Genomic DNA, 25855 nt, shown 5'->3' on the forward strand with positions numbered 1-25855 from the left:
TCGAGGACAACTAAATCATCTACAGTAGTTGATTCTATTGAAGTTATTATGATTTGTTGGTATGAATGAATTAGAACCAGTATTACCAAAGTGTTAGGCAATAATAAGATGTAAAGTAGAGGGAAAATAATGACTGGCCGGGCCACACACTTCCATCCTTCCAGCACCAAAATATCTGCTTAGGGGCTCTGGTGTTAAAAAAAATCTAATTTGTTCTGGGATTAAGACAATGTTCATACCATCTGTGTGTCTTCTTAAGATTATATCAACAGTCTAACTAAGAACATGTTGATATTTGTTTTTCAGACACAAGAAGAATCGAGCGGCTGCCAGCGACCTGCTGGCGAGGCTGAAAGACAACAGGGATCTGCAGAAATTCCTGCAGGACTGCCAGGAGGTAAAACACATATTAAAGAAAGGATTCAGAACACCTGCAGGGACTTATTATAAAGTTTTCAATGTAGCCTTTAATAATGTGTCTGGTTGGTTGTTGAGCTAATGTGCTGCTCGTGTGTCCTCAGCTGTCCCTGTGGATCAATGAGAAGATGCTGACGGCTCAGGACATGTCGTACGACGAGGCCAGGAACCTTCACAGCAAGTGGCTCAAACACCAGGCCTTCATGGCCGAGCTGCAGTCCAACAAGGAGTGGCTTGACAAGATCGATAAGGTGGGTGTCAAGGAGTGAAGGACAACATGTGCATTCAATTAGCTAATTCTACATCAAGAGCAGCAGCATGTACTTCCAAGACTTGAGTTTATACAGTATAATTATGCTGAATGTGCTCCTTCAAAAACTGAGCTCTGAACATTCGCAGTAACATGTTATAACAAGTTATTGCATGGTTATCAAGGACACAGTTTCATTATGGTTGCACCCACCATCTAAAATGTATCACTTATATCATTTACCAACAATTTCTGCAGAATTTTCTCTCGTATGACTTCATCATTTTGGAAACTTTTGTTCAAAAATTCACTTTGTCGATCTAATTTGATGAGGCAGACTTAATGTTGAGATTTAAAATCTGGTCCTCAGGATGGGAAGACGCTGATGGCAGAGAAGCCAGAGACAGAGGCCATGGTTAATGAGAAGCTGGCGTCTCTGAAGACAATGTGGCAGGACCTCGAGTCCACCACCCAGACCAAAGCCAAGTGTCTGTTTGATGCCAACAAAGCCGAGCTGTTCACCCAGAGTTGCGCTGACCTCGACAAGTGGCTTGCCAGCCTGGAGGGACAGCTGCAGTCCGACGACTACGGCAAAGACCTCACCTCTGTCAACATCATGCTCAAGAAACAACAGGTGAGTGAGCTCTATTAGACTTCCCCCATATACAGTATGTGTTCCTCAACTTCCTGTAAAGCCTTTCAGTATGAGGGCTCAGTTCTCTACTACTAGTGTTCAGTATCGAGCTGATGGGGGGTGGGGAGTCTATAACCTTTGTTGAACCAGGATGATTACTAATCCCAAGACTGGCAGTCAATCTTCAAACTTCTGTGTGTTTAAAAGCTGTAAGTCATGATGAAGAACAACATGGACTCTACATGGGAGAGGCTGGAAGATGGAATTGCTTAATCGCTCTTTTCTTGGTCACTGTACAAACATCTTTAAGTCTGTCAACTCGGCAAGTGGGAACTACATTTTCTGCTTTCCCAGTATCTGGTGCAGCTCTACTGGGATACAGTGAATTTTCCCAGTCCCACGCTCATTTTTCAGAATATTTTCCGACACTACATGAAACCAGTGTGAGATTTTTCCAGGATGAACTCAAATAGCAACATCTGTTCAATTATAGGAGAAAATACATTACAGAAACAATATGAGCCACTAAAAAAATCATGGCTTTATGCAGGTAATAAAGTCGTTTTGTTGGTGGAAACCAATGCTGGTGACAGTAAGCACTAAAAGTGAAAGAGACCCGTTTTTCTGACCACTGTTCTTATAAAGGGCACTAAGACAAAAGCAAACAAGCTTCAGATATAGTCTGAGGTTCTACTTTACAGACCAAGGTGTAGTTCTAAAAACAGTTTCACAGTTCAGGCTAATGTGAAATGAAAATGTATTTAGGCGGCTGTGGCTCAGGTGGTAGTCGAAGTCTCTCAACCGGAAGGTTGAGGTTTCATTCTCCCCAGCTCCTGCAGCCACATGTCTAATGTGTCCTTGGGCTAGACACTTAACCCCGAATTGCTCCCGCTGCTTCATCATTCATCATCATATTCATTAGTTACTTCTGATGGTCTCACTACATAGCAACAATCAGTGTGTAAATGGGTGAGAATGTGTAGGTGTGAAATGGGTGTAAAAGCGCTTTGAGTAGCCAGAAGACTTTAAAAGCTCAAGCCCATTTATTCTTTTGATCCAAAGCTCTTGAATTCCTGAAGGGAACCTCTTCAGTATTTATTTTTATTTTTGGAAAGTGTCGTCTATCAATCCTTTATGTAATCGCCCACTGCTACACACACACAAACCCATAATCTCACATCCAAAAGTCTCATCCCCTCAACCCTTCTCTCACAGAGCAGTTATGTAATCTTTCATTTGATGTGTTACGGGGCAGCAGTGAGACTTAGGTGTGTGTGTGTGTGTGTGTGTGTGTGTGTGTGTGTTTGTGTATGTGTGTGCGTGTGTCTCTAGCAGTAACCGAGCCGTCTGAAGGATGATTTTGGGTATTTTCAGTCTATTAAAGCTGCTTCATTTCTCCTATCATCTGTTTTCCCTTCAGATCTTTGCTGCCATTTTCTCACAGTGTGTGTATGTGTGTGTGATTGTGAAGGAGGGAGAGAGTGAGTGCTGAAGTGTTGGAGTGAGATCGTTAGCGGAGCGTGTGATCTGTTACGCAGAGCGAGAGGATAGAAACAGCATCTCTCCTCCTCCTCCTCCTCATCTTCCTCGCTGCTCTCGTTTTAAACCAGACTCTACCTGTATTTTTGCTTTTCTACTCTCCTGTGAGGCTGTTGCATACTGTTATTAAACCGTCTGGCTGCAGGAGAGGATCTTTACTTTCATATTTATTTTTAGGTCTCTTAATGTTTCATAGCAGATCATTCTTTAGAAGATTTTTGGGTCACTCTCTGGAGCGTAACAGATTTTTCCTGGAGATGATGAGACGGGGCCATTGAGGGTTTTTCCTCCTTGTTTGATATTTTCATGAGGACCAAACGTGTGACTTCCCTGAAATAGTTCAGTTAATTTAAACTTCATAACTGGAGATTTTCTCTTCATTTTCTTCTTTAAAAAAAACATTTTTGTAGTTATTTTTAGGCTTTTTTCCTCCCTTTTTACATTTTTGCAGAAAAAAAGAAAACTCGAGGTCCTCTCTGTGACTTCCCTGGGGTTTTTAAATATATCTCAGTATCTTCTCCAGGAGATGGAGTCTGCTTAGTTTTCACAAGCAAGGCTATAATCTGATATACAGTATGTGACAACTGAGCAAACTTCATCTTCTGAGGAAGAGTGTAAGTTTGGTGGAAAGCCCCAAAAAAGCTACTAATGTGTTTTTGGTTTCACTTGTATTTCACATTGATCAGTAAATTCCTGTGTTTGTTGTAGAAGTTGTGGTTTCTTTGTATGTTGTCACCACCTTTAATTACTTAATCAACATCATTCAGATCGGTATTCTCTGTTTTTAATGCTTCTTAACTGCTGTCGCAGCATATTTCCAATCTGACCTTTTACCTGTCCTATTGCAGATCCTGGAGAGCCAGGTGGAGGTGCGTCAGAAGGAGGTTGGGGAGCTGCAAGGCCAGTCACAGGCTCTCAGTCAAGAGGGGAAAGGCTCTGAGGAAGTTGACGGACAGAGGATCAGTGTGGAGAAGAAGTTCGATTCCCTCCAGGCACCACTGAAGAAGAGACGGGACAACCTCATGGCCTCACGCGAGATCCACCAGTTCAACAGGGATGTGGAAGATGAAATCGTGAGTACTTCTGACCCCTCTGATACAGGAAGTGAACTGTATCTTTCTAAAGATGCCAATGTGATGTGTTATGGTGAGCAAATGACTAAGATTATCTGCAGGATTCAAAGAGATAACTTTTAATTATCAAACAATAGGACTGAAAATGACCTAATATGTGTTGGTATGTGAAGTAGCCAACCAGGTATACTGGTATTAGCAACTATGGTAATAGGGGGAACAGAAGTGTAAAAGCATCAACAGTTGTGGTAGTAATGTACTCTGTGACAGTAGTGGTAGATGAAACAATTGCGTTACAGCATACGCATATGTAGGAACAACAGTATCAATGGTATCATCAGTAGTTCTAGTAGAATCATCATTAATGATGTGTTTATCATCAGTAATGGTGGTAGTATTAGAAGTGGTAGTGGCATCAGCAATACCCTTAGAAGTAGTGGTATAGTAGCAGGGGCGGTATGTGGTAGAGGTATCATCAGAAGTGGTACTGTAGTAGCAGTAATGACAGTAGCATTAGCAGCAGTAGAAGTATCAGTAGAAGTGGTAGTAGCACTAATGATAGTAGCATTAGCAGTAGTAGTAGAACCATGCACAGCAGTAGTGTATCATTAAAAGTGGTAGTAGCACTAATGATGGTAGCATTAGCAGTAGTAGTAGAACCATGCACAGCAGTAGTGTATCATTAAAAGTGGTAGTAGCGGTCATGACAGTAGCATTAGCAGTAGTGCTGGCAGCATCATCAGTCATAGTATTAGCAATAGTAGTATAGGATTAGCAGTAGTAGACTTTGTGGCAACACTAGTGGCAGTAGGAATAGTAATATTCCACTTTAGCATTAGGTGGTATTGTAAGCAGTAGAAACAGATGTGGTAAGCATTAGCAGCAGCAGTTGTACTGAAGTAGCAACTGCAGTAGACTCAACAGTTGTTGTAGTAGCAGCAGTAGTAGTAGAAGCATTTATAGTGGTCAAAATAGAAGTAGAAAATATTAGTGTGAATGTGATTTATTTTCTGTTCTGAACCAACAGTGATGAAAAATGCGTAACTGTATAAATACTGCACTGCGCCACAAAGTATCTCTATAATGTGTGTGTTTGTGTGTGTGTCTGCAGCTCTGGGTGGAGGAGAGGATGGCCCTGGCCACATCAACAGACCACGGACACAACCTGCAGACCGTACAGATGCTCATCAAGAAGAACCAGGTACACAACCACACACATCTACCCGCTGATTACATCAACTTCTGAAAAGTTCCCCTGCCTGAACTCTCTGTCACCTTGACTCCCACACAGACCTTACAGAAGGAGATCCAGGGTCATCAGCCGCGCTACGACGACATCTTTGAGCGCAGCCAGCACGTCCTTAGGGAGGACAGCCCGACGGCCGAGCTGATCCGTCAGCGTCTAAGCGAGCTCCAGTCGCTATGGGAACAGATCAGGAAGGAGACAGAGAACCGTCACGCCCGTCTCAGTGAGGCCCATAAGGCTCAGCAGTACTACTTTGACGCTGCTGAGGCCGAGGCTTGGATGAGCGAACAGGAGCTCTACATGATGTCGGAGGAGAAGGCCAAGGTGAGGGCAGATATGAATCTAACATTCCAGTACCCACTATGGGGCTAAAGACAGCTAACACCATCCAGGGATACAGGGATTCCCTAGAAGTTTTGCATCCAACTTTTAGCTCTTAATGACAATCAAATCAGTTTTCAGAATGTGAGAATTTCCCGGTTGAATTCACAAACCTGGAGAACTTAAGGACATCTTTGTCAAAATGTCTTTTAGTATTGTTGATCTGGTCCTTAGTACATTTTCTTAATCTAACATGATACTCAGTAACGGTCAGGAATACATATGCATGGAGAAACAGGATCCTATGGACATGCATTAATGGAGACATGTCAGAGTGAGGAGGCTGCACGAACAAGAATCCTGACACTCTTTTCCTAACATAACTTGCTGCACTTTTTTGGTAAAGCAATGTTGAGATGACTGGTTTATTAGCATCAAGCTCAGAGCAGACCTAAGAGCATGTTAGCATGTAAATGTGCTGAATGCTAAACAGCATGTTGATAGTGTGTGTTGTTGTACAGTGACATGCTAATGTAGTTGTTTTAATGCATTGACATGCTAATATTTTTGTGTCGTGACATGGCAATGTTATTGTTATTGACAAGCTAATGTTATTGTTGTTGGGCATCGAGAAGATGGTCTTCAGAGGTCAACACGAAATGTTGAGAATAAAAATCATTTGTGGCGTTTGAGTAAGTGTGCGGGCATAAGGATTAGGTCACACTTAAGTACAAACTGTCTGCAGGATGTAAAGAGTGAAAAACAGTTTCTTCCAATTTTGGGACATGCACATATTGGCAAAAAATTTAACTTTAAAAAGTTACCATCAAGCAAAATTTGACTCAAGTGTTCCATTTTTTATAGGAGTTCATCAACAAGTGAAACATTCATCATACATGTCAGAGAGCTGAGTTCAGGAACAGGTTTCCCGTTAGGTTGAAAAACTTCCTCTTTCTTGACTTTGGTTTTGGTTCACCTACCAGTTCCTCAGTTTGTGTGCAGAGTTTGTTTAACAGTAGGGTGTTTGTTGTTGGACTTTCTGCTGTTTCCGCTCTTAACTCTGCTGGTCAGTACAAATTCAATGCTCTGCAAAATACTTACAATGGTAATAGTGGTAGGGGTAATGATTCTCTGAATACTATGTTTTCCATTAGGTTCTCTGGTTGAGAGTTTTGGGTTCTTGTTGGTATTTGGTTGTTTGTCTGAGACTTTATGTCAAAACTTTTTAGGAACTCTACTCTGGAGAAACTGTAGTTCTGCTAATTCACTTGTGAATTTTATGAATCAGGTCTTCCTTAACTCTGGGACTTCTTTATACTAATCTAATACTAATGTTTATATCCTTTCATTAGTTTGTGTTTTGGAGGTTTTTGTGTTAAATTCCTTGAACTTGTCATCTTTTCTGTATCTCTCTATTTTCTATTTTGGGTCAAATGTAACTCACCCGCTGTATACTCCTTCAATTGGTCCAACGTAGAAATAACTAAATAAATGTCTCTGTGTGTCTCTCAGGACGAGCAGAGTTCGGTTGCCATGTTGAAGAAGCACCAGATCCTGGAGCAGGCGGTGGAGGATTATGCTGACACCGTCCACCAGCTGTCTAGCACCAGTCGGGGTCTGGTGGCTGCTGGACATCCTGACAGGTGAAGTGTAGGGAGGGCGTCAATGGTTTAGGAGACGAGGAAAAGGACAACTTTTCTGCTTTCTCTCTCATTTCTAGTTTTTTGTTTTTTGTTTTAGTAGAAAACTTGTTAAGATAAGATAAGATAAGATAATCCTTTATTTATCCCACAATGGGGAAATTTACAAAAAACTGTCATTCGTTGTTGGCAGGATACATAAATTGTTACATTTATCCAAGGAGAAGGGAATAAAAATAGAATTGAGGGAGCATATGAAGAATGCACAAATGGAAAACAGAATATTGATGAATAAAAGCAAAAGTAGTAAGGATTCCTTATTTCTGTCTTACTCCTCTTTATGCAGCGAGCGTATCGGGATGCGTCAGTCTCAGGTGGATAAGCTGTACGCCGGGCTGAAGGATTTGTCGGAGGAGCGTCGGGGGAAGCTAGACGAGCGTTTGCGTCTCTTCCAGCTGAACCGCGAGGTGGACGACCTGGAGCAGTGGATCGCCGAGAGGGAGGTGGTGGCCGGATCCCATGAGCTGGGACAGGACTACGAGCACGTCACTGTAAGTACAACACACAAGTTTAATACGTAGTGATGATGCAGCAAGAGTGTTGTTGGACTTTGAAGCTGAATTCATTGCATTATGATGAAAGATCTTTGTATTATTATGTCTAAACTAATAAAGGGTCCAAACTGACAAATTATGAAATGTAGTTTGTTTGGGAATATGAAACTTCACAATGGTAGGCTTTATCTTAGTTCTGTCTGCATTAGATTTACTTTTTATAATGTATGTGTTTATTTTTATTTTTAAAAAATTTGTTACGCATTCTGCAGTTTTAACTTGGCAAAAAATAAATTTCACAAATTCACAGCTCAGATACTGACCACTAAAACTCTCAAGACCTTCAGAGTCCAGTAAAAAACCTGTAACCAGTTGTAGAGGCATTGTTTCCATCTACTTGTGTTTTGAATCAGCATATTAGTAAACTAGCGTATACAGTATGATTCGGTCTCTTGCAATCTTTACCAAACAGGCGCCTTGTTCTTAAACTTGATTTACATCTTCCTTCAGATGCTACAGGAGCGCTTCAGAGAATTTGCCCGTGACACCGGGACCATCGGCCAGGAGCGCGTGGACACTGTCAACCGGCAGGCGGATGAGCTGATCAACACTGGTCACGGAGACGCCGCCACCATCGCAGAGTGGAAGGACGGCCTGAACGAGGCGTGGGCCGACCTGCTGGAGCTCATTGACACCCGAACGCAGATCCTCGCCGCCTCCTTCGAACTGCACAAGTTCTACCATGACGCCAAGGAGATCCTGAACCGCATCCTGGACAAACACAAGAAGCTTCCAGAGGAGCTCGGTCGGGACCAGAACACGGTGGAGACCCTGCAAAGGATGCACACCACCTTCGAACACGACATTCAGGCACTGGGAACACAGGTACAGGCTCAAACTTACTGTGTCTTCTGTGGCTTGAAGCTTATATCCACTGATGTTAAAAAGGTTTAGAGTGGTCTTACAGTATTAACAAAAAACTCATCCTCTCTTGTTCTGTTTTCAGGTGCGGCAGCTTCAGGAGGACGCCGTTCGCCTGCAGTCTGCTTACGCTGGAGATAAAGCTGACGACATTCAGAAGAGAGAAGGAGAGGTGAGACTCAAGAAAACAGAAACCATATCAGGACTGGGCTCAGTTTACATGTTGACTCTTGTTGAACCTGCTGCAGACATGCATGCATGCATGCAGTACTGGTGTAGTTTAGAAGTGAACTGGACCCAACACTGATGTAAATGAAAATCAGTGTGAAAGTCTCTGTTCCTCATGCATGCTTCACTGCTGCTGCACTAACTTTGCTCCTCGGCCCCTGAAAATAACAAATCAATATTATCTGTAGGTGGCAAACAAGGAGTCCAATGAATCCTGTTTTTAAAAAAGACTTTCTTTAAATAGAAAACATTTAATAAATCTGCTGCTCTAATCATCTAAAGTGATTTTATTCACCATAAAACAACAAACTATATATAAAACAAAACATGTAAGATCTTACAGGGCATGGTCAAAATGAAAGACACATTATTTAAGTCTCCCCTCTTCATTGCGAGTACACTGAGATCTCATGCTATGGATTAAATGCCCACATATATTATTTAAAAACAACAATTGTCTTCGAAACAATGTCAACCAAATGATTGTCTTCACCTTTAAAGATTAAGTTAGAAGAAGTGAAGATTGAGCTGTTTAGTCATTGAGACACTAAAATGTCAAAATAGGGACCAAGGATAAAAACAATAGATAAGCCGTTAATGTTTTAACTCCATATGATCAATAATCTGTGAGAGACAAACACAGCAAATCCCAGTCGTGGCATTTACCTGTCAAGGAGCCTGTGGTACGCCTCAGTGACGACACAGCTTCAGACATCAGTACCAGAGCGTGGAAAACAAAGAACCCTTCCTCTATGAAAACAGGTCTTGAACTGCAATTCTCTCCAAACAAACATTGGTCTTAATCTCCACTTTTTAGAAGAAGAAGTCTAAAGAAACAGGTATTTTATTTTGGAAATCTCAGATTTGCATAATAAAATACCTGTTTGTGAACAGTTCCCATCTCAAATGTCACCTTCCTGTCTCCTGACAGTCAGAGTGGACTGTTGATGATTTGAAGCTCTTAAATGTTTTTGTTACGTTGTGTTTTGACCATTCCCTGTATGTCCATTTCCCTGCATATCCTCACTGTCCACCCAGAAGAGAAAGGGAGAGGTGAGACTCCGTTTACCAAAAACATTGGCTTTGCATCAGTGTTCATTTTGGCTGCAGTTTTAGACTTTCATTTCAAATCCAGACTAAAATGTTGATGAATATAGCGACATTTTAGTGATTTTAGTTCTGGCCTAAATCTTAGTCACAGACCTTGGGATTTGCAAATTATTTTATTGTTTGTTTCATATCATTTTTAAATCTTTGTGTGGGCATGAGTACCTGTCAGCTGCAAACTCCACCCACCTGGGCCTCTGAAGAGGTTAAAACAAATGATACAAATCCTTTGCAAACTCAGTTTGGGTCTGGTCAATCAGGCCTCTCACTAGTAGCTTTTCTCCAAACAACTTATGATGCATTTTAATAGTTCATTGCTGCACACAGTGGTGCAATGCTAATGTTACTGTTCACCTTTGCTGAAACGTAGTTGCTTATTATATTAGCCGGCTAAATATCGCTGCTTTCAGTCCTCGGCAGCCATGTTTCCATCAATAATGTAAAAGTGTGTGATGAACATAAAATGTGACGACATGGAGTGAAAGGATTCGGTGTTAATGTACCATGAGTTTCTATTAGACAACTAACTCATTCATTGCACTCTGCTCTTAGCATGTGTGAAGTTTATGCTACTTTGAAATATTTGACAAGGGAGCGACTGGCACATTTTTTTTTTATTTGTTAATTTACTCATTTTATGGATTCAGCTTCTCAAAATGTTCTACTACAAGACACATTTCTATGAAGGATATGTTGTATACCATACTTCTTGATTATCTGCTCTTATTTCTCTTTAGATCACTTTATTCTTGTTATTTGAACCTCTATACTTTATTTATATTTTACAAAGCGTCAAGCTTTTTTTTCTTGAGGAATTAAGCTTAGTGTAATACACCCTCTAGAGGGGACACTGGTTGCGGTTTGTTTTCGTTGTTGCAAAAAAAAAAAAAGTTTTGTTTTTTGAGCAAAGAGTATTTTCTTTTTTTATTGAATTGTTAGACAGCAGGTTATAGCAAGCCAACCACAGTATCTGTGCAATAATCACTGCTGTCTTTGTCAACATAATCGGACTAGCATTAGCATGCTAACATATTAAGATAGCTAATGGGTATTTAGCTTGCTAACAGTTAACAGTTAGAGAAGATAACTCTAATATCATGACTGTGTTGTTCTGCACGTTTTGAACAGCAGGTGGCTTCAGCTGGTGGGTCGGCCATTTCTTTTAGCTGTGGTGCTACGATGCCTCGAACACGCTGAACTATAAATAGTTTGTTTAGTTATTCATGTAAGTGAGTAGTATCTGTGATGTCAGATTTACTGACTTAAATGAAATATGCTATGAAAAGATTAAAGCCCTGAAACAAATCTGCAACAGCATGGAGGATGAGGACGTTGTTAAGAAAAATCTATCTTTATTTAACATGTTGTATCATGTTAAAGTATCAATGTATAGTGTGATGTAATACATTGAGAAATAATTCATAGAAGCATCAAGGTGATGTTAAAAATAACAGACAATCCAGTGACTTATCACATTAATGTATGAATGGAATACAAATTTAACATTGCAGTGAATTATGGCATGTGTGTGTGGGTACGCTGCTTTTAGTTTTTACATTCTGTTCCACTGAGCAGTGTAGGGTTGATTCTTCCTCACTTAACATTTTAAAAGCAAAAAAACAATTCACCATGAAGTGAGTAGTGATTGATTTTTCGACCCAGCCTTCGCCTACAATGACAAACTGTAAAAAGACCAGATGTAAGAGAGAAAGCATTAGCATTTCAAATCTTAGCTTGCTTAATATATTATCACGTTGCCTGGAGACACACAGTGGGTGCTTTTGCCTCCATTTGAATGCGTTGTATCTGATTTGCTTTTATCCCATTTATTTATTCCTCTGGGCTGCTTTGCTCCCCCACAGAACTCTACCGCTGGACCTGTGCAACACCCTGCAACAGATTGCGTTATATTCATAGATGTCATGTTGTATTTTTAGTTGTTGTAAACAAGTTATACAGTATGTTCCCAGTAATGAACTTGCATCATGGTAAATAATAATTCCATTTTCATACAGCATATTGGTGGTCTCGGCTGATCAGAGTAAGCTCTTTCTGTGAAGGAGCCAGCTGTTTATACACTGAAAGACTGATTAAACAAACTTTAAAGTTAACGTATTTATGTGGTAGATTAAAAAAAAATTCTTCCTCCAGGGTTTAAAGTTGAACCCTTTGAGAGGAGCCCAGACTCTGTTTGTTTTTTTTGTTTTTTTCTGGTCTGAACTCTACTGTTTTCTTTTATCTCCCCCCCCCCCCCCCCCCCCCCCCCCCCCCCCCTCCTCAGGTCCTTGAGGCCTGGAAGAATCTTCTGGAGGCGGCTGAAGGTCGCAGGGTGAAGCTGCTCGACACTGGAGACAAGTTCCGCTTTTTCAGCATGGTGCGAGACCTGATGCTGTGGATGGAGGACGTCATCCGCCTGATCGAGGCCCAGGAGAACCCCAGGTACAGACACTGGGAAGGCAAAGTGGATTGCAGTTTCTACTATCACTTGTCGCTGCTATCTGCAACTGTTCCAAGTAAAGATTAATCAAACTTAACATCTAATGATATTCCAACACACACACACGCCCATGACGTTTTGGAGCTCTGTGCAGTGTGATCTTGTTCTGTGTCTGATGAGAGGAGCTTTCAACATCTCCAATCTCTCTTGACGGATACATAAAGCTGATGAGCTGAGAGGGAACAGGATTGAACCCCTGATTGTGGTCATCATATTAGTGATAGACAGCATTTGAAGTCACTTTTACTTCCATGGTTACACAGAAATTGAATTGTTTTCACAGTCACAGGAAGTTGTGAATTAATTTGCCCCTTTTAAATATGACGCTTCAGTCACCAGTAACTCTCTTATGATGCTCATAACTCCATTTGGCTATTATTACTGGTGTTTTAAACATGACTTGCATACAATGAGACACTAGCATAGAAATTGGCCAATTTGCCTCAAATGTCTCCATAATGGCACATCACATGACAATCTATTGAACACGATGAGTCTTCAGTGTTTCCTGTCAATGTTAATAGATTAGTGTTTGTTTGTTTTCTCGCTTGTTTCCAGGGACGTGTCATCAGTGGAGCTGTTAATGAACAACCATCAGGGCATCAAGGCGGAGATCGACGCCCGCAATGACAGCTTCACCGCCTGCATTGAGCTCGGCAAAGCTCTGCTGGCAAGGAAGCACTACTCTTCAGAGGAGGTGGAGGCTCTTTCATGAAGCTCAAGAACAAGATAATCTTTCTGAATATTTATGTGTCTGAGAAGTTTTACCACAGATGGATTTAGAGCCTTAAACAATACGAAGATCATTCTTAATAGACTCATTTTATAGTAAAGCCAGAGGTTAGAGTGAATCTCCAATCAACCATCTAAAATATTTATAATTAACATCACGGCTGCCATCGCTGCTCTTCCATTCGTTTTCAGACAGTCAGTTATGTTATCAGCAGATGAATTCAGTGACAGTCCATTGTATTTAGATTTGTTTTTGGGCTTTTTGCCTTTATGTGACAGAAGAGTGGATAGAGTAGCAAATCGAGAGAGAGAGACACACAGACAGACATGAAACGAACTGCCCTCTTTGGAGGTCTGTAGCCTCCGTAAATGGGGCACAATCAAACCACCTGGTCATCAATTTTTTAATTTCAAGACATTTAATGAAATGTTTTTCCCCCCAGATTAAAGAAAAGTTGTTACAGTTGACGGACAAGAGGAAAGACATGATTGACAAATGGGAAGACAGATGGGAGTGGCTTAGACTTGGTAAGATGTTGTCGTACAATAACACAAGATTTTTCATTTTGTTAAGTATCCACAGAAACTTGACTGTATATGTTTGTTCAGTCCTGGAGGTGCACCAGTTTTCAAGGGATGCAGGTGTGGCCGAGGCATGGCTGCTGGGTCAGGACCCGTACCTGTCCAGCAGGGAGATCGGTCAGAGCGTGGACGAGGTGGAGAAACTCATCAAACGCCACGAGGCCTTTGAGAAGTCAGCCGCCACCTGGGAGGAACGCTTTGCCGCTCTGGAGAGATTGACTACGGTGAGACGCAGAGCAGTTTCATTCAGTGAAGACACAATAACAATTAAGACAAGTCAAAAAAGAAAAAACACTGTTTTCAGGAATATTGTCATTTTATAGCCCAAAATTCCCATTGTCACTGACTTTTGAGTTTTTTTTGTACAAAGATTAAATTCAGATCCACTAAAGTTAAATCTTTCTTGGCTTTACAAACTTCCTATAAATGGCTGATAAAAGTCACCTGTTTATGAAGCAGTGCACATTTATCAAACGTTCTGATTATCAGTCATTAAAAAAGATATTTCATTATACAGTATTAGTTCAACTGAAACAATTGATATAAATTACGATACAGCTTCCAAACCCCTGTTTTCAGAGCAGAGCTGCACTGTGAAGGAAATAGAGAGTTACGGTCTGACCTGAAGTTTGATGATAAAAACAAGTATGACTCATACGAGAGGACTTTTTTTTACAGCTTCCAGTAGGAGGACATTTCACCCTGAGGTGGAATAACATAAACAACTTCTAAAATCTAGATGTTACTTTGCAATAAAATAGAATAATAAAGAATACATTTGCAAAAAATCTCTCACTTGATTGGAACTACATGTAGGTGATGCTAATGGGCCTGAGCAGTATTTAAATTCAGGATAAAGTTTATCATAGGTATAGACTTTCTTGAAGTTAATTACGGTGTTTCAACAATGACTTCAGACTAAGCTGCATGGATTCTTAGTTCATATTGGTGGAGAGTTAAGGAGTCTGTTTAGGGCAGTACAACAAAGTGTCTGAACCCAATCTTGTGCCAAGTACAATTCTATGAAGTATGATTGCTTCATCTCGTCCCGATGTGTCTGTGTGTCCAGATGGAGTTATTGGAAGTGAGAAGAGCGCAAGAGGAAGAAGAGAAGAGAAGACAACCCCCGCCCACTGAGGGTCAGCCTGATACTGCTGCAGCACAGCAGAGGTGAGACAGCCTGTTTGTGTACAGCACAGTGATTTATACTAGATATTAAACCCACTCTTTTGAGATTCGGATGAGTTGATATGGAAAAAATAGAAGATTTTGATGACTGGTGTCCATGCAGCAGGGGTTTGTGCTTTGAGTTTCATTATCAATAAGTCGCTTCTCCATTTATTTAAGTTCACTTTTCATAGCAGTTCAAGTGAAACGAAACACAATCAGAGAATGAGGAAATTGATGCATGTAAGAAATGTCATGCCCTCATCAGGCCAGATGAACTCTTTGTTTTCACCAATACCACCTAACAGTTATATTTAGTACAAGATCACACTGATCAATGTCGAGCATATTTCCAAGTTCTTTTAGACACCATCCCACAGAGCTACTATCCTGGAGGTCTTAAGCACAGGTTGTTGTCCTGCCTCCGCCTTGCTCACCGCATTTCTTTAGCTTCATAATCTGACTATACAGCTGAATATCCCTTAAGCCAAAACACAGTGAGATGTATTCTCCTCCATGGCATCCCCAGCAACTCGTATTTTGGGAAGTCATTATCCGGGTTCTTATAGTGTCATATATGTGTCCAGTCCACTTCCTGAGCACTGCCGAGGTGCCTTTGAGCAAGGCACCGATCCCCAAAACAGCTCAGGAGCGCTCGCTCCATTAATGCATGTTCATAGGATCCTGTTTGTGCATGTGTGTGTATTTTGGCCTATGTTTGTGTAGCATGTTCATTAAACAGAGTGTAAAACTGAAATTCCCCTTGCGGGATCAATAAAGGATAAATTATTATTATATAGTTTGAGTAGAAGTGTAGATTGGAAAAACATGAGATATTCTTTACTTGTCACAGCTTACTATGTCAAATGTTACCGGTGTCAGATGATCAACAGATTTTTGCAGAGCTCGCCAGTTTGTGTATGTGTGTGAAATAGATGATGAATATGTATAACACTCTGTTTACCTCGTGTGTTTGCAGGGAGGGAGGTGAGCAGGTGTCTCAGAATGGGCTGCCGTCCGACCAGGAGTCTCCCAGGGTTAGTTATCGCTCTCCTGCCTACCAGAAATACAGCAGCACCCTGCAGAGCCGCAGGGGCAATGCTGCACCCTGACACACACACACACACACACACACACACACACACACACACACACACCAACACGTATTAACGATGTGTACATTTTAGATACTGAAACATAACCACGTGCACATCATAACATTATGTTAATGTTAAAGTAATGTTAAACAGGGTTGTAAAAAAACCACATTATTCCTTTATGTATCAGTTGTTTTCAGCATTTATTGTTCGTTTCTCCTCATAACTGATTCATTTCTTGCTAGTGTGTAGGTGTAATAGGTTGTTCTTTAAAAGTGTCAGATGCTTAATTTTATCTTTTAACATTGCTTTGTGGTATAAGTTAATTATCTTTCAGAGGACTTAACAGCACTTCTACTAAGCTCTTCAGTGAGAGCAACAAGGGTCAGGGTGCAATAAGACTGATGGGAAATGTAGTCTCTGGAGACTCTAAAACTCAAAGGGTACCACTGAATTAAGAGGGCCAACTATCATCATGAAGGTCTCATTTGTTTAAAGTTAGCACAAAGGAATATACTATCATTGTTCAGAAAATCCTGTTGATGAAATTATGTGGGGAAAAACGTTATTTTTGTTATAACATGCATAGTATGTTTTTCCCTTTAACTATCTATCTAACATTCCTTTTTGAAAGTAGTTATTTAAAGTTAGAACATTCAAAAAAATATGTGATGGACCACGAACAAAAATAGAATCATTCTAGAAAATGGTGCTCCATATTCTTCCAACTTTCAAAACTGACCAAATTTAGCCGTGGCTCATGGGTAGTTCTGAATTTAAACATCTGTATTTTTTCTAATGAGTGTGACTGTAAGTGTGACCGCACAAGTTGAGTATGGGACCACAAAACACACATACACACACACACACACACACACACGCCTGTTTTTCTTTCCATTCTTTTCCTTATTTTTCTTTTCCCTCCTCCTTTCTTCCCTCTGTCCCTCAGCTTGACACTCCTGCTATCCTCTCCCCTCAGCTGTTAATTCTTCTCCTATTATACGTCATCATTTACAAACTCACACTCTGGAATGTGAACTCCTGAGAAGAACATCAACAAAACTCTTTGCCCTCATGCCAAAATCATGTTTTAAAGCCACAAACGGTAATCTCTGATCCTTTTAGTCAGCTGTAATTTTTTGGGAATATTTTCTGATAAGATTTCCAAAAGTAGATTGTACTGTCATCAGCGTAACGAGATATCAGGTTGTAAAATTCAAGCTAGAAGAACACCCCAAATGTATCGCAGGCATTCATTACTGATAACATAGAAAGTAGAAAACTTATCGAGCCTGTAGCATATTCTCTCAAATATATTGAGATGATTTTAAAATAAATGTCTTACTCTTATTGTCTTAAAATAAAGAATCTAATGCTTCTTAAGTGTAGCTTGATCATTATCACTTTACATAAACAATTCACGAAATCCTCAAGATTTGTGAAGGTAATAATTTTACAGAAATATTTCACCTTAAAGGCAATAATACATTCTTAAAATCACTGTCAAAATATAGGGTAGTTCAAAAATGTTAACTTTATCCAGCAGCCCCAAATGTGTCTACATCCTAACCCCCAAATTAAACATTTTCATATTGTTTTTTCATGACACATTTAACAAACACTCATGAGTTACCACATCTTTTCTGTAAACAACACAATAATTTCTTCATACAAACCCATATGTGATGACCAAAAAATTCAATCATAACTCATTCCAATGTGACATACTGATCATCAAATCATTCCACCGTTTCATGTAAAAGAGATTTAACTCACCTGACGCAAATGAGACGTGACTGCAAAAAAAAAAAAACAGGAGATGGAGAATTGTACAGTAGAAGGAAAAACAAAGTGAGAGACTTGAGGTGCAAATGCTGCCTTGAGTGAATCAGCACTTTTTGAACTCCAAAATCACACTTCTAAGACTCATAACTCAGTCAAATGTTGAAATTATACAATGTAGGACGTGTGTGTCTGAGTGTGTCTGTGTGCGTGTGTGTGTGTTCCATCATACTCACAACATTTACTTAGTCACCTTTGTCAGTTCAACCCTCTTCTGTATTATCATTATTACCCATTGTCTCCATTTTTCATGGTTATATTATTTTTTTCTCTTCCTGGATTCATTTGCATGCCAGTTCATCGCCCTCTGTTGTTTCCTGACTAACACACATTCCACAATAAACCTTGTCAGTGCACTCAGACCCTCTCTGGTTTGTCTGTGTATGTGTTATCCATGTTTAGCTCTGACTTGTTGTCTCCATAAACAGTTTTATTGTTAGTGTGTTTTTCTGTTGCATGCTGTTACCATCATAAGCATTTCAGTTCAGTTTTCTGTCAATGTTGTTTTTCTTCATCTCATGTTCTTTATCCCTTTTCAGCCTGGGGCTAGCCACAACTGTAAATATCACAAATAGCTATAAACTTGGTCGCGTAACTATCTCTTTGTTTTCTGAGTAGAAAAGGGGTTGGCTTTATGCAGTACATTTTGCTTGCCAGACTTGTTAGTGAATTTACAACATATTTCCATCATTTCACCAATACATTTCTGACTAGACCTAAGAGCAGTCAAATATCAATGACCTTTCTGCAGCACTTGATTCTGCATTTTTTATGGTCAATTCAATTAAATAATAGTAATTTTCCAATTACAGCATTCACAGTCATTCTCACATTTAGCCGAGCTGACCAAAATGGTTGCCCAAAATTGGTTCTAAAATCAGAGTAAATCAATTTTGACACTTCCTGGCTTTAATTGTATTCAAAAAGAGCAGGTCAAGACTGTCCTCGTTCTTCTATTATTTACAACATTACTCTACCATAAATCAGCATTTTGCAACAATGACAAGAAAAACTTCCATGTATCAGGCAGAAAACTTGCGCAGAACTAGACTCACGATGAACATCTATTAACAGGAAATACAGCAAATTTCTAATATAATGAAAATGCAAGTATGACCAGATATAATTATGAAAGTTGAAGTCAAGCAGGTCCATGGCAGCAAGTGTTCACAACAACGATCCACAGGAAAGATGAATTACTACCAGGAAGATTTAAATGTTTAACATGTATCAATGGGAGATTAAAGCACACAGATGAAGTTAGAGAGGAGAAGACAGGAGCTTGGCGTAACACATCCCACAGCTGTAAGCCTGGTCCAAGCCTGAGCCAAACCTACCTATAAGCTGTATCAAAAAGAAAAGTTGAAATCCTACTCTTTCAAGTATAGAGTGTCGGCCTCCCCGACCCTGACTGGTATATGATTTTAAAGAAAAATAGGAATCATCCATTAAAAGCTCTACCTCCTATACTATTCTTGGAGAAACGTAGTTGAAGATAATGCTATAAAACACAACTTTCATAGGTAAGAGTAAGACTAGCACGTTTCATATTAGCAGTCTTTGGTAAAGATAAAAGATAGGCATTTCAAATAACCCACAAACACCATGTTTCTTCAACATGCCCAACCACCTCAATCCAAAACCCACTGTCTTTTTTCCCCACTGTTGTAAAATGAATAGTGCGACACATACGCTACATTGATTGGTACAGTTTTACAAAAGAGTTATATTTTAGAAGAGATGAAATGTTAGGACTGGTCCAGTTCTTGATTGTCATTCTGTGACTGCTGTCAGGATGTCTAATCGATATTTCTGTTCAAGTACTCAAATGGGTCAGGAGGTTCTCAATGACCACTTATAACCTTTGAGTTCTTAGACCTGGTCCCAGGATTTACTTAACAAGCAATAACAAAGAACTCTTAAAAAACTGGTTAAGAGTTTTTTACTGAAAGTAATCTCTGAATGGGTTCAGTCTTCGATTAGCTGTCGCTTACCGTTCTTTAATTTCGTCCAACCCTTAATTTAGCTCGATCAGTTTAATTTATAAGGCTCCCAACGAATGCTCACACAATCTGTCCAGCTCTTGCCGTACCTTAAATAAAAGTTCCCAGGATTGGTCCAGCTCATGCAACCCTGCAGTTAAAGCTCATGGGATCGGTCCAGCTTCTGAACTGTTCTCAAAAAGTGCCCTCCATTCATCATGCCTTCGAAGACCCCAGAGCAGTAACAGGGTAATAAGCATCCGGTTGGAGTGGGTGTGGTGTGAGAAAATAAAATCTGTCTTGACACTAGGCCAATCGCATTCTCCCCTCACCAATAATAATGCCCAGTAATGACTTCCAAGCAATTTCTTTGCTGATTGTTTGAGATTTTGTGTTTGTTTGTTTGTTTGTTGTTTTTTGTGCTTCCCATCTCTTTCTCCTTTCTTTCGTCATATTGTCCACACTGTGTTGTGTGTTGTGTGAAGTGTCGTTGTGATTGATCAATGCATGTCCTAAAACTGCAATCAGTGCTTGATCCGACAGCATTACCTTTCTGTGCTTTTGATGTACAATGCAGATGTTCTTTCTAATCGCTAATGGAATCCAGCGCTGAGCACAAACAATTAAACCTTTTTTTTTTTTTTTTTTTTTTTAAGTGCTTTAAAGGCTGTTTGAAGTTTAGTTCAGTTGAGTGTCCAAGGTTGGCTGGCATTGGTTTTTAGATATGTTGTAGTTAGTTCAGAAGGTTAAGGAAGACCTTTGGCGAGTAACTGCCCTAGAACCCATAATATGTTCTAGCTATTTAGGGTCCGAAATTTTGGTAGAATTATTGGATTTCGTAAGTTTAGTGTATCTTAGTGTCTACACAGCCTGTTACCATGCTTTGCTCTGCATGCTGCAGCTCTGATTTACAGCATCCGTGTGAAATTCTTTTTAGATTGTGGTATTAAGAGAGATCTATGCATCCACTGTCATCCTCTTACTCTGCTCTCTCTTCTGGTTCCAGGATAATGTTGAAGGGGGTGAGGTGGTGAATGGAGTGTCGGAGCCCAGCCCCGCGGGGTCTCCCGGGGCGTCTCGCAAGGGCAAGGCCAGCCAGGCAGCGACCCTGCCTGCTAAGACCCAGCAGGATGCGCCCACGTCCCAGCTGGAGGGCTTCCTGCACCGCAAACATGAGTGGGAGGGGCATAACAAGAAGGCTTCAAGCAGGTAGGAATCGGGTTCTGATTTTTATACTGCAAAGAAAAGTTGCAAGTTGATTACTATCACAACAACATATTTTTGTGAGGTTACTCTTTTGTCCTCACCTGTTCTCCGTGAAGGACAGAAAAAAACATTTGATGGTTCAACTGGCCATGTAAAGATTTCCATTTTTAGACTTTTGGGAAAAATTCTCTCCCATCTGTTTTGAAGACATAAAATTCAGTGACATAATGGTGTAAATGTTGTTCTCTCTTCAGCTCTTCCATCACATAAAGGTAATATGTTATCATAAATATTATGATAGAGGATTTAACACTTTCTTTGTGCCTCTCTGCAGGTCGTGGCACAACGTGTACTGTGTGATCAATCAGCAGGAGATGGGTTTCTATAAGGATCAGAAGAGCGCCAGTCAGGGCATTCCCTACCACAGCGAGATTCCCATCAGCCTGAAGGACGCTGTCTGCGAGGTGGCGCTGGATTACAAGAAGAAGAAACATGTCTTTAAGCTCAAGTGAGTATCCTGATGAGAAAAACTGCAACTTTATGTTTGTAGATGTACCGCAATCTGATGTTTTAGAGATATTAAATGCCTGAAGCAAACGAGACGTGACTGCAAAACAAACAAAAAAAAACAGGAGATGGAGAATTGCACAGTAGAAGGAAAAACAAAGTGAGAGACTCGAGGTGCAACTGCTGCCTTGAGTGAATCAACACTTTTTGAACTCCAAAATCACACTTCTAAGACTCATAACTCAGTCAAATGTTGGCAGCTATATTTTAGAGATTTACAATCTCAGCGGATGTTTATAGCTCTCAATTACGCAGCAAATGAACTTCCATAAATCTGCTCAGAGATCAGTAGTTTGAACAGCCCATGAGAGCAGATTTGACTGACATGTTGAAAGAAAACAAATTGTTGAATCTATAAATCGATATTTTTTGTCATTAACCATCCATTGTTCATTTAACCATTTGATGATTATCAATTATGATGTCTCACTTCCACAGGATTACTGATGGGAATGAGTATCTCTTCCAAGCCAAAGATGATGTAAGTAAAAACAAAAAATACATAATTTTACACTTTCACCAGTATTATTTCATTCTTAATCCTTCTCATCAAATATTTACTGTGGTAACAACCATCCAGGTATTTCTCTGTTTGACAATGATATTGTTAATATGGCTTAAGTAATGATTATCTATTACTTGACCTAACCTTTTTGTTGTGCTACTTTTGTTTCACATCTTTTTCTTATTCAGTTCTTTAACTTCTTTTATAAATTATTGAATTTAGTTTGAACTTCACTTATCATGTCAATTATATATGAATAGATGTGTTTTTATGTTTAGATCTCAACAACATTCAACTTTTAACCCTCCTAAGAATTACTTATTAAGATTTGAAAATGAATAGATTAGCCACAAGTTAATGACAAGCTCTTTTGCATTTTATCAACATATACCTTTAAACTTACGCATGTTAAGGGTCAAAATAGGCTAAGACATGAAAAGTATAGCTTTGTCCACAGGGGGCGCCAAAATCAACACAAACTGAAAGTTCCTCACAGGAACGTTAATTAACCTTTCCTCCATACCTATAACTGCCCATGTGGGGACTCCTACGTTGAGCCGAATACTGCACAGTATGAAGTGTCCCTTAATAATCCTCGTATCTGTATTAGTGATAGGTAACCACTACTCCTCTAGCTAACTCCACCCCTGCTCCCCTTCTCTCTGATTTCCAGGAGGAGATGAACGTGTGGATCTCGGCCATCTCAGCCGCCGTCTCGGGCGACAAGATGGAGATCACACCCAGCAGCCATAGCACGCCCGCCCCCGCCGCACGTGCCCAGACGCTGCCGGCGTCCGTCGCCACGGTGGCGGCATCAGCGGCCGAGTCCAGCCCGGGCAAACGAGAGAAAGACAAGGAGAAGCGCTTCAGTCTGTTCAGCAAGAAGAAATAGACGCTCCTCCTTCCCTCTCACCTTCTCCTCCTCCTCTTCCTCTTCCCTCTGGTGCTGTTTGGGGCCGCTCCTCAATATCAAACCATCTTTGATCAAATATTTGTTGAAGATGTCCGTGTCAATCAATCTAGAGTCAGCGCCTAGCAACTTATACTGGAATCATAAAAAACTAACCATTAACTTGTAAATGAATATAAATGTCTTCAAAACTTTACATTGTCTGTTAATGTAATACAATGAAATGATGATGTAATAGAAAGAGGATAACAGACTTTATCAGAAGATTATATTCGCAGTTGCTATGTCAAAAATAATTCCCAAACAGCCCCTCGTTCTCTTCCTTCTCTACTTTCCTCCTCTTCTTCTTCTTCTTCTTCCTCTTCTTCTTCTTCTTCCTCTTCTTCCTCTCAAAGCGTGACTCCAGCATGCAAGCTCCGAGCCAAAACTCTCCACTCTGTGCCTATCAACTGTCCGGTCTGGCTCAGAGTTACAGTACAGCTACAACACACCACCTGTATCCTCTGTTCAGTTTTTGTAAGATAAGGAGCAGGAAAAAAAAAAGAAAAAAATAGAGATCGATGGAAGGGCAAAAATAATTTAAACGGGGTTTGCAAACGCTTCTGGCAGCTGCTGTCATGGAAATAAAATCCAGAGTTTGCCGCTGAACAACAACACCAAGTAGAGGAGAATTCCCAGATTATTCCTTATTATTATTATTATTCTTAATGCTATTATTTGTGTTTTCTATATCCTATTATTTGGTTTCCTTTCTCTGCTTCTCATTGTCCCAGCTTTTTCGTCGACTACTGCCTTTCGTGGGTTGTGTTTACGCTCCCCAGTTGTCTCCGTTTTTGAGTTGTTTTGTTGGTTTTTGTTTTGTTTTTTTGGGGAAGTTGTAGGTAGTTCCCGTTAGAGTCCATCCTCAGTTTTTGCGAGGCCTTGTCTTTGCAAGATGACGTGTATCCCTCTGTAGTGGGGAAAACTGAGACCACGGCGGGGTAAACCTCTGAAATTACACCTCCTCTGAGTTTTGTAAGAGTAAATCCAAATGTAGAGAAATACGTTGTGAAAGCGCTAAACGTTCAAAGACATTGAATTTGTCGAGAGCGGGGGGAAAAAAATGAAAATCAAATTACAAAACTGAACAGCTTTTTGTGCACTGACTAATTCTGCTTTTCTGATGGTTAAAACTGTTGCAATAACCCTGTGAAAAGCAGAGTATCCTCATTAAGTTCTTTTTCTTCCCAGTGCTGTGTAATCCCTGCAGCATTACACACAACGGCTGTAATTTGGAGTGTTACCCTGCGGTGCTTTGAACTGTATGTATAACTTGTGTATAACAAACTGTTAAAAATAAACCTGTGTTTAATTTCACTTATTATCATTACTACTAATAAGACCTACCGACAGTTATAAGCTTCACTTGAGTATCATTTTCTTTACCTGAAAACCTAACAATGTGTACACTTAACAAATCTGAATGAAGGAGCTATTGATGGGGTGATAAATAAATAAATAAATAAATAAGACCAGTAAGAATGTTGGAGAACTCAAACTTAAGAGCATCCAATAAGTTTTAGTTTTGACTCTCTTTACGTTTAGTCCTTTGGAATATGTTTAGTTTCCTCCAGTATGTATTTTCTGTTCCACAGTTAAGCTATGTCTAAAGTTAATTTAGTCTGACAAGTATGGAGATGTAGATGTACTATAAAATCAAAAACTACTTTAAGCATCGCTGTTAAGTGGACGAGTCGGTTCTTCAAAAGCATTTACTGAAAGTGAGTAATGTTGCAGAATAATGGTCGCTTGCTTGTTGGCTTCAGCATTTCCATATTTTGAGATTTCAGACGTTTGCCGGCGAAGATCTCGCAGTGAAATGTGATGAGTTGCTCATCCTGTATGGAAGTTCTTTAATGACAAAATAAATAGAATCACTTGGCACTGTGATCTACAGAAGTGTGCAGAACGTCATTTGTCTGCATGATAAAGGCAGAGTGTGGAAGTTTTGATTACTAGTCATGAGAACATACTTCCTGTCGCATGGTATGTTGAATTTGCATGCTTACTCTGCTAGTTTAACCTTTGGTCCAACATTTTAAAACACATGCTCTAAAGACCAAGTCTCAGTCTAAAACAAAAAAAATGAGTTTATTTAAGTGCACTGGGAAGCTAAGAAGATGCCTAACCCCAAACTTTCAGGTCCTTTCAGGTTTTTTTTAAATGTCTGGATGTTGGATTATTACATGCATAGCCATCAGAAAAGGTGAGCTCAGGTTTCAAACTGACCTACAAATCCAAAAACTCCTCTAAAAAAGGGGCTGCTGGGTTAAGGCTTGAATTTGTTATGTCATTAATGGACTTCCATACCGGCCAGGAAAAGTGGAAACAAAACATCTGGAATTAACCCCAATGTGTAAAAAAAGAAGTGTGTTTGTTTTCCACAGCTGGAGGGGGGGGGGGGGGTGGTTTGGTTTGGATGGGACTCAGGCTGCACGTTGGTGAAACACCTCGAGGAACTGAAAACCCTCTTCACTGGGGCGAAGGTCCTGAAATGTTTCCTGTTGAGTTTTTTCTTTTTGCTACATTCTCTGGCGATTTGATAAATATAGTGTGCATTCTTCTGTCACTGTAACCATAGTAACAAGATATTTCTTCATATTGCACAATCAACAATGCCACGATGGGGTTGTGGGTGGGGTAGGTTGGGTGGGAGTGGGCAGGGCAGGGGCTTTTGTCGGTGAGGTAGTCAAGTGTGATGTGGACCCAGGGGTCACTGCTAGTTGGATCTGCACCCGTAGACTTCTCCCCATCTCTGTTACATATGTGCAAAAAGCCATTAAAATGCTTTTAAAATGA

The 25855-nt window shown here is 40.2% G+C and overlaps 1 protein-coding gene across 2 annotated transcripts in view; it reads left to right on the plus strand.

Moving 5' to 3' along the window:
- Positions 1-25855, plus strand: part of LOC132975697 (spectrin beta chain, non-erythrocytic 1) — a 114155-nt gene extending 88300 nt beyond the window's left edge. For both annotated transcript variants that reach the window (XM_061040431.1, XM_061040430.1), the window contains 20 exons: positions 307-397; positions 522-668; positions 1038-1301; positions 3689-3913; positions 5025-5114; positions 5205-5483; positions 6993-7123; positions 7467-7671; positions 8185-8559; positions 8681-8767; positions 12212-12369; positions 12986-13124; positions 13603-13687; positions 13769-13965; positions 14811-14911; positions 15888-15945; positions 20836-21038; positions 21370-21543; positions 22041-22083; positions 22781-25855. In XM_061040431.1, the coding sequence (XP_060896414.1) occupies positions 307-397; positions 522-668; positions 1038-1301; positions 3689-3913; positions 5025-5114; positions 5205-5483; positions 6993-7123; positions 7467-7671; positions 8185-8559; positions 8681-8767; positions 12212-12369; positions 12986-13124; positions 13603-13687; positions 13769-13965; positions 14811-14911; positions 15888-15945; positions 20836-21038; positions 21370-21543; positions 22041-22083; positions 22781-22999 (3271 nt within the window). In that variant the 3' untranslated portion in view covers positions 23000-25855. The remainder of the gene's footprint in view (positions 1-306; positions 398-521; positions 669-1037; positions 1302-3688; positions 3914-5024; positions 5115-5204; positions 5484-6992; positions 7124-7466; positions 7672-8184; positions 8560-8680; positions 8768-12211; positions 12370-12985; positions 13125-13602; positions 13688-13768; positions 13966-14810; positions 14912-15887; positions 15946-20835; positions 21039-21369; positions 21544-22040; positions 22084-22780) is intronic.

The sequence above is a fragment of the Labrus mixtus genome, chromosome 6 (genome assembly GCF_963584025.1).
Source record: "Labrus mixtus chromosome 6, fLabMix1.1, whole genome shotgun sequence".
Lineage (NCBI taxonomy): Eukaryota > Metazoa > Chordata > Actinopteri > Labriformes > Labridae > Labrus > Labrus mixtus.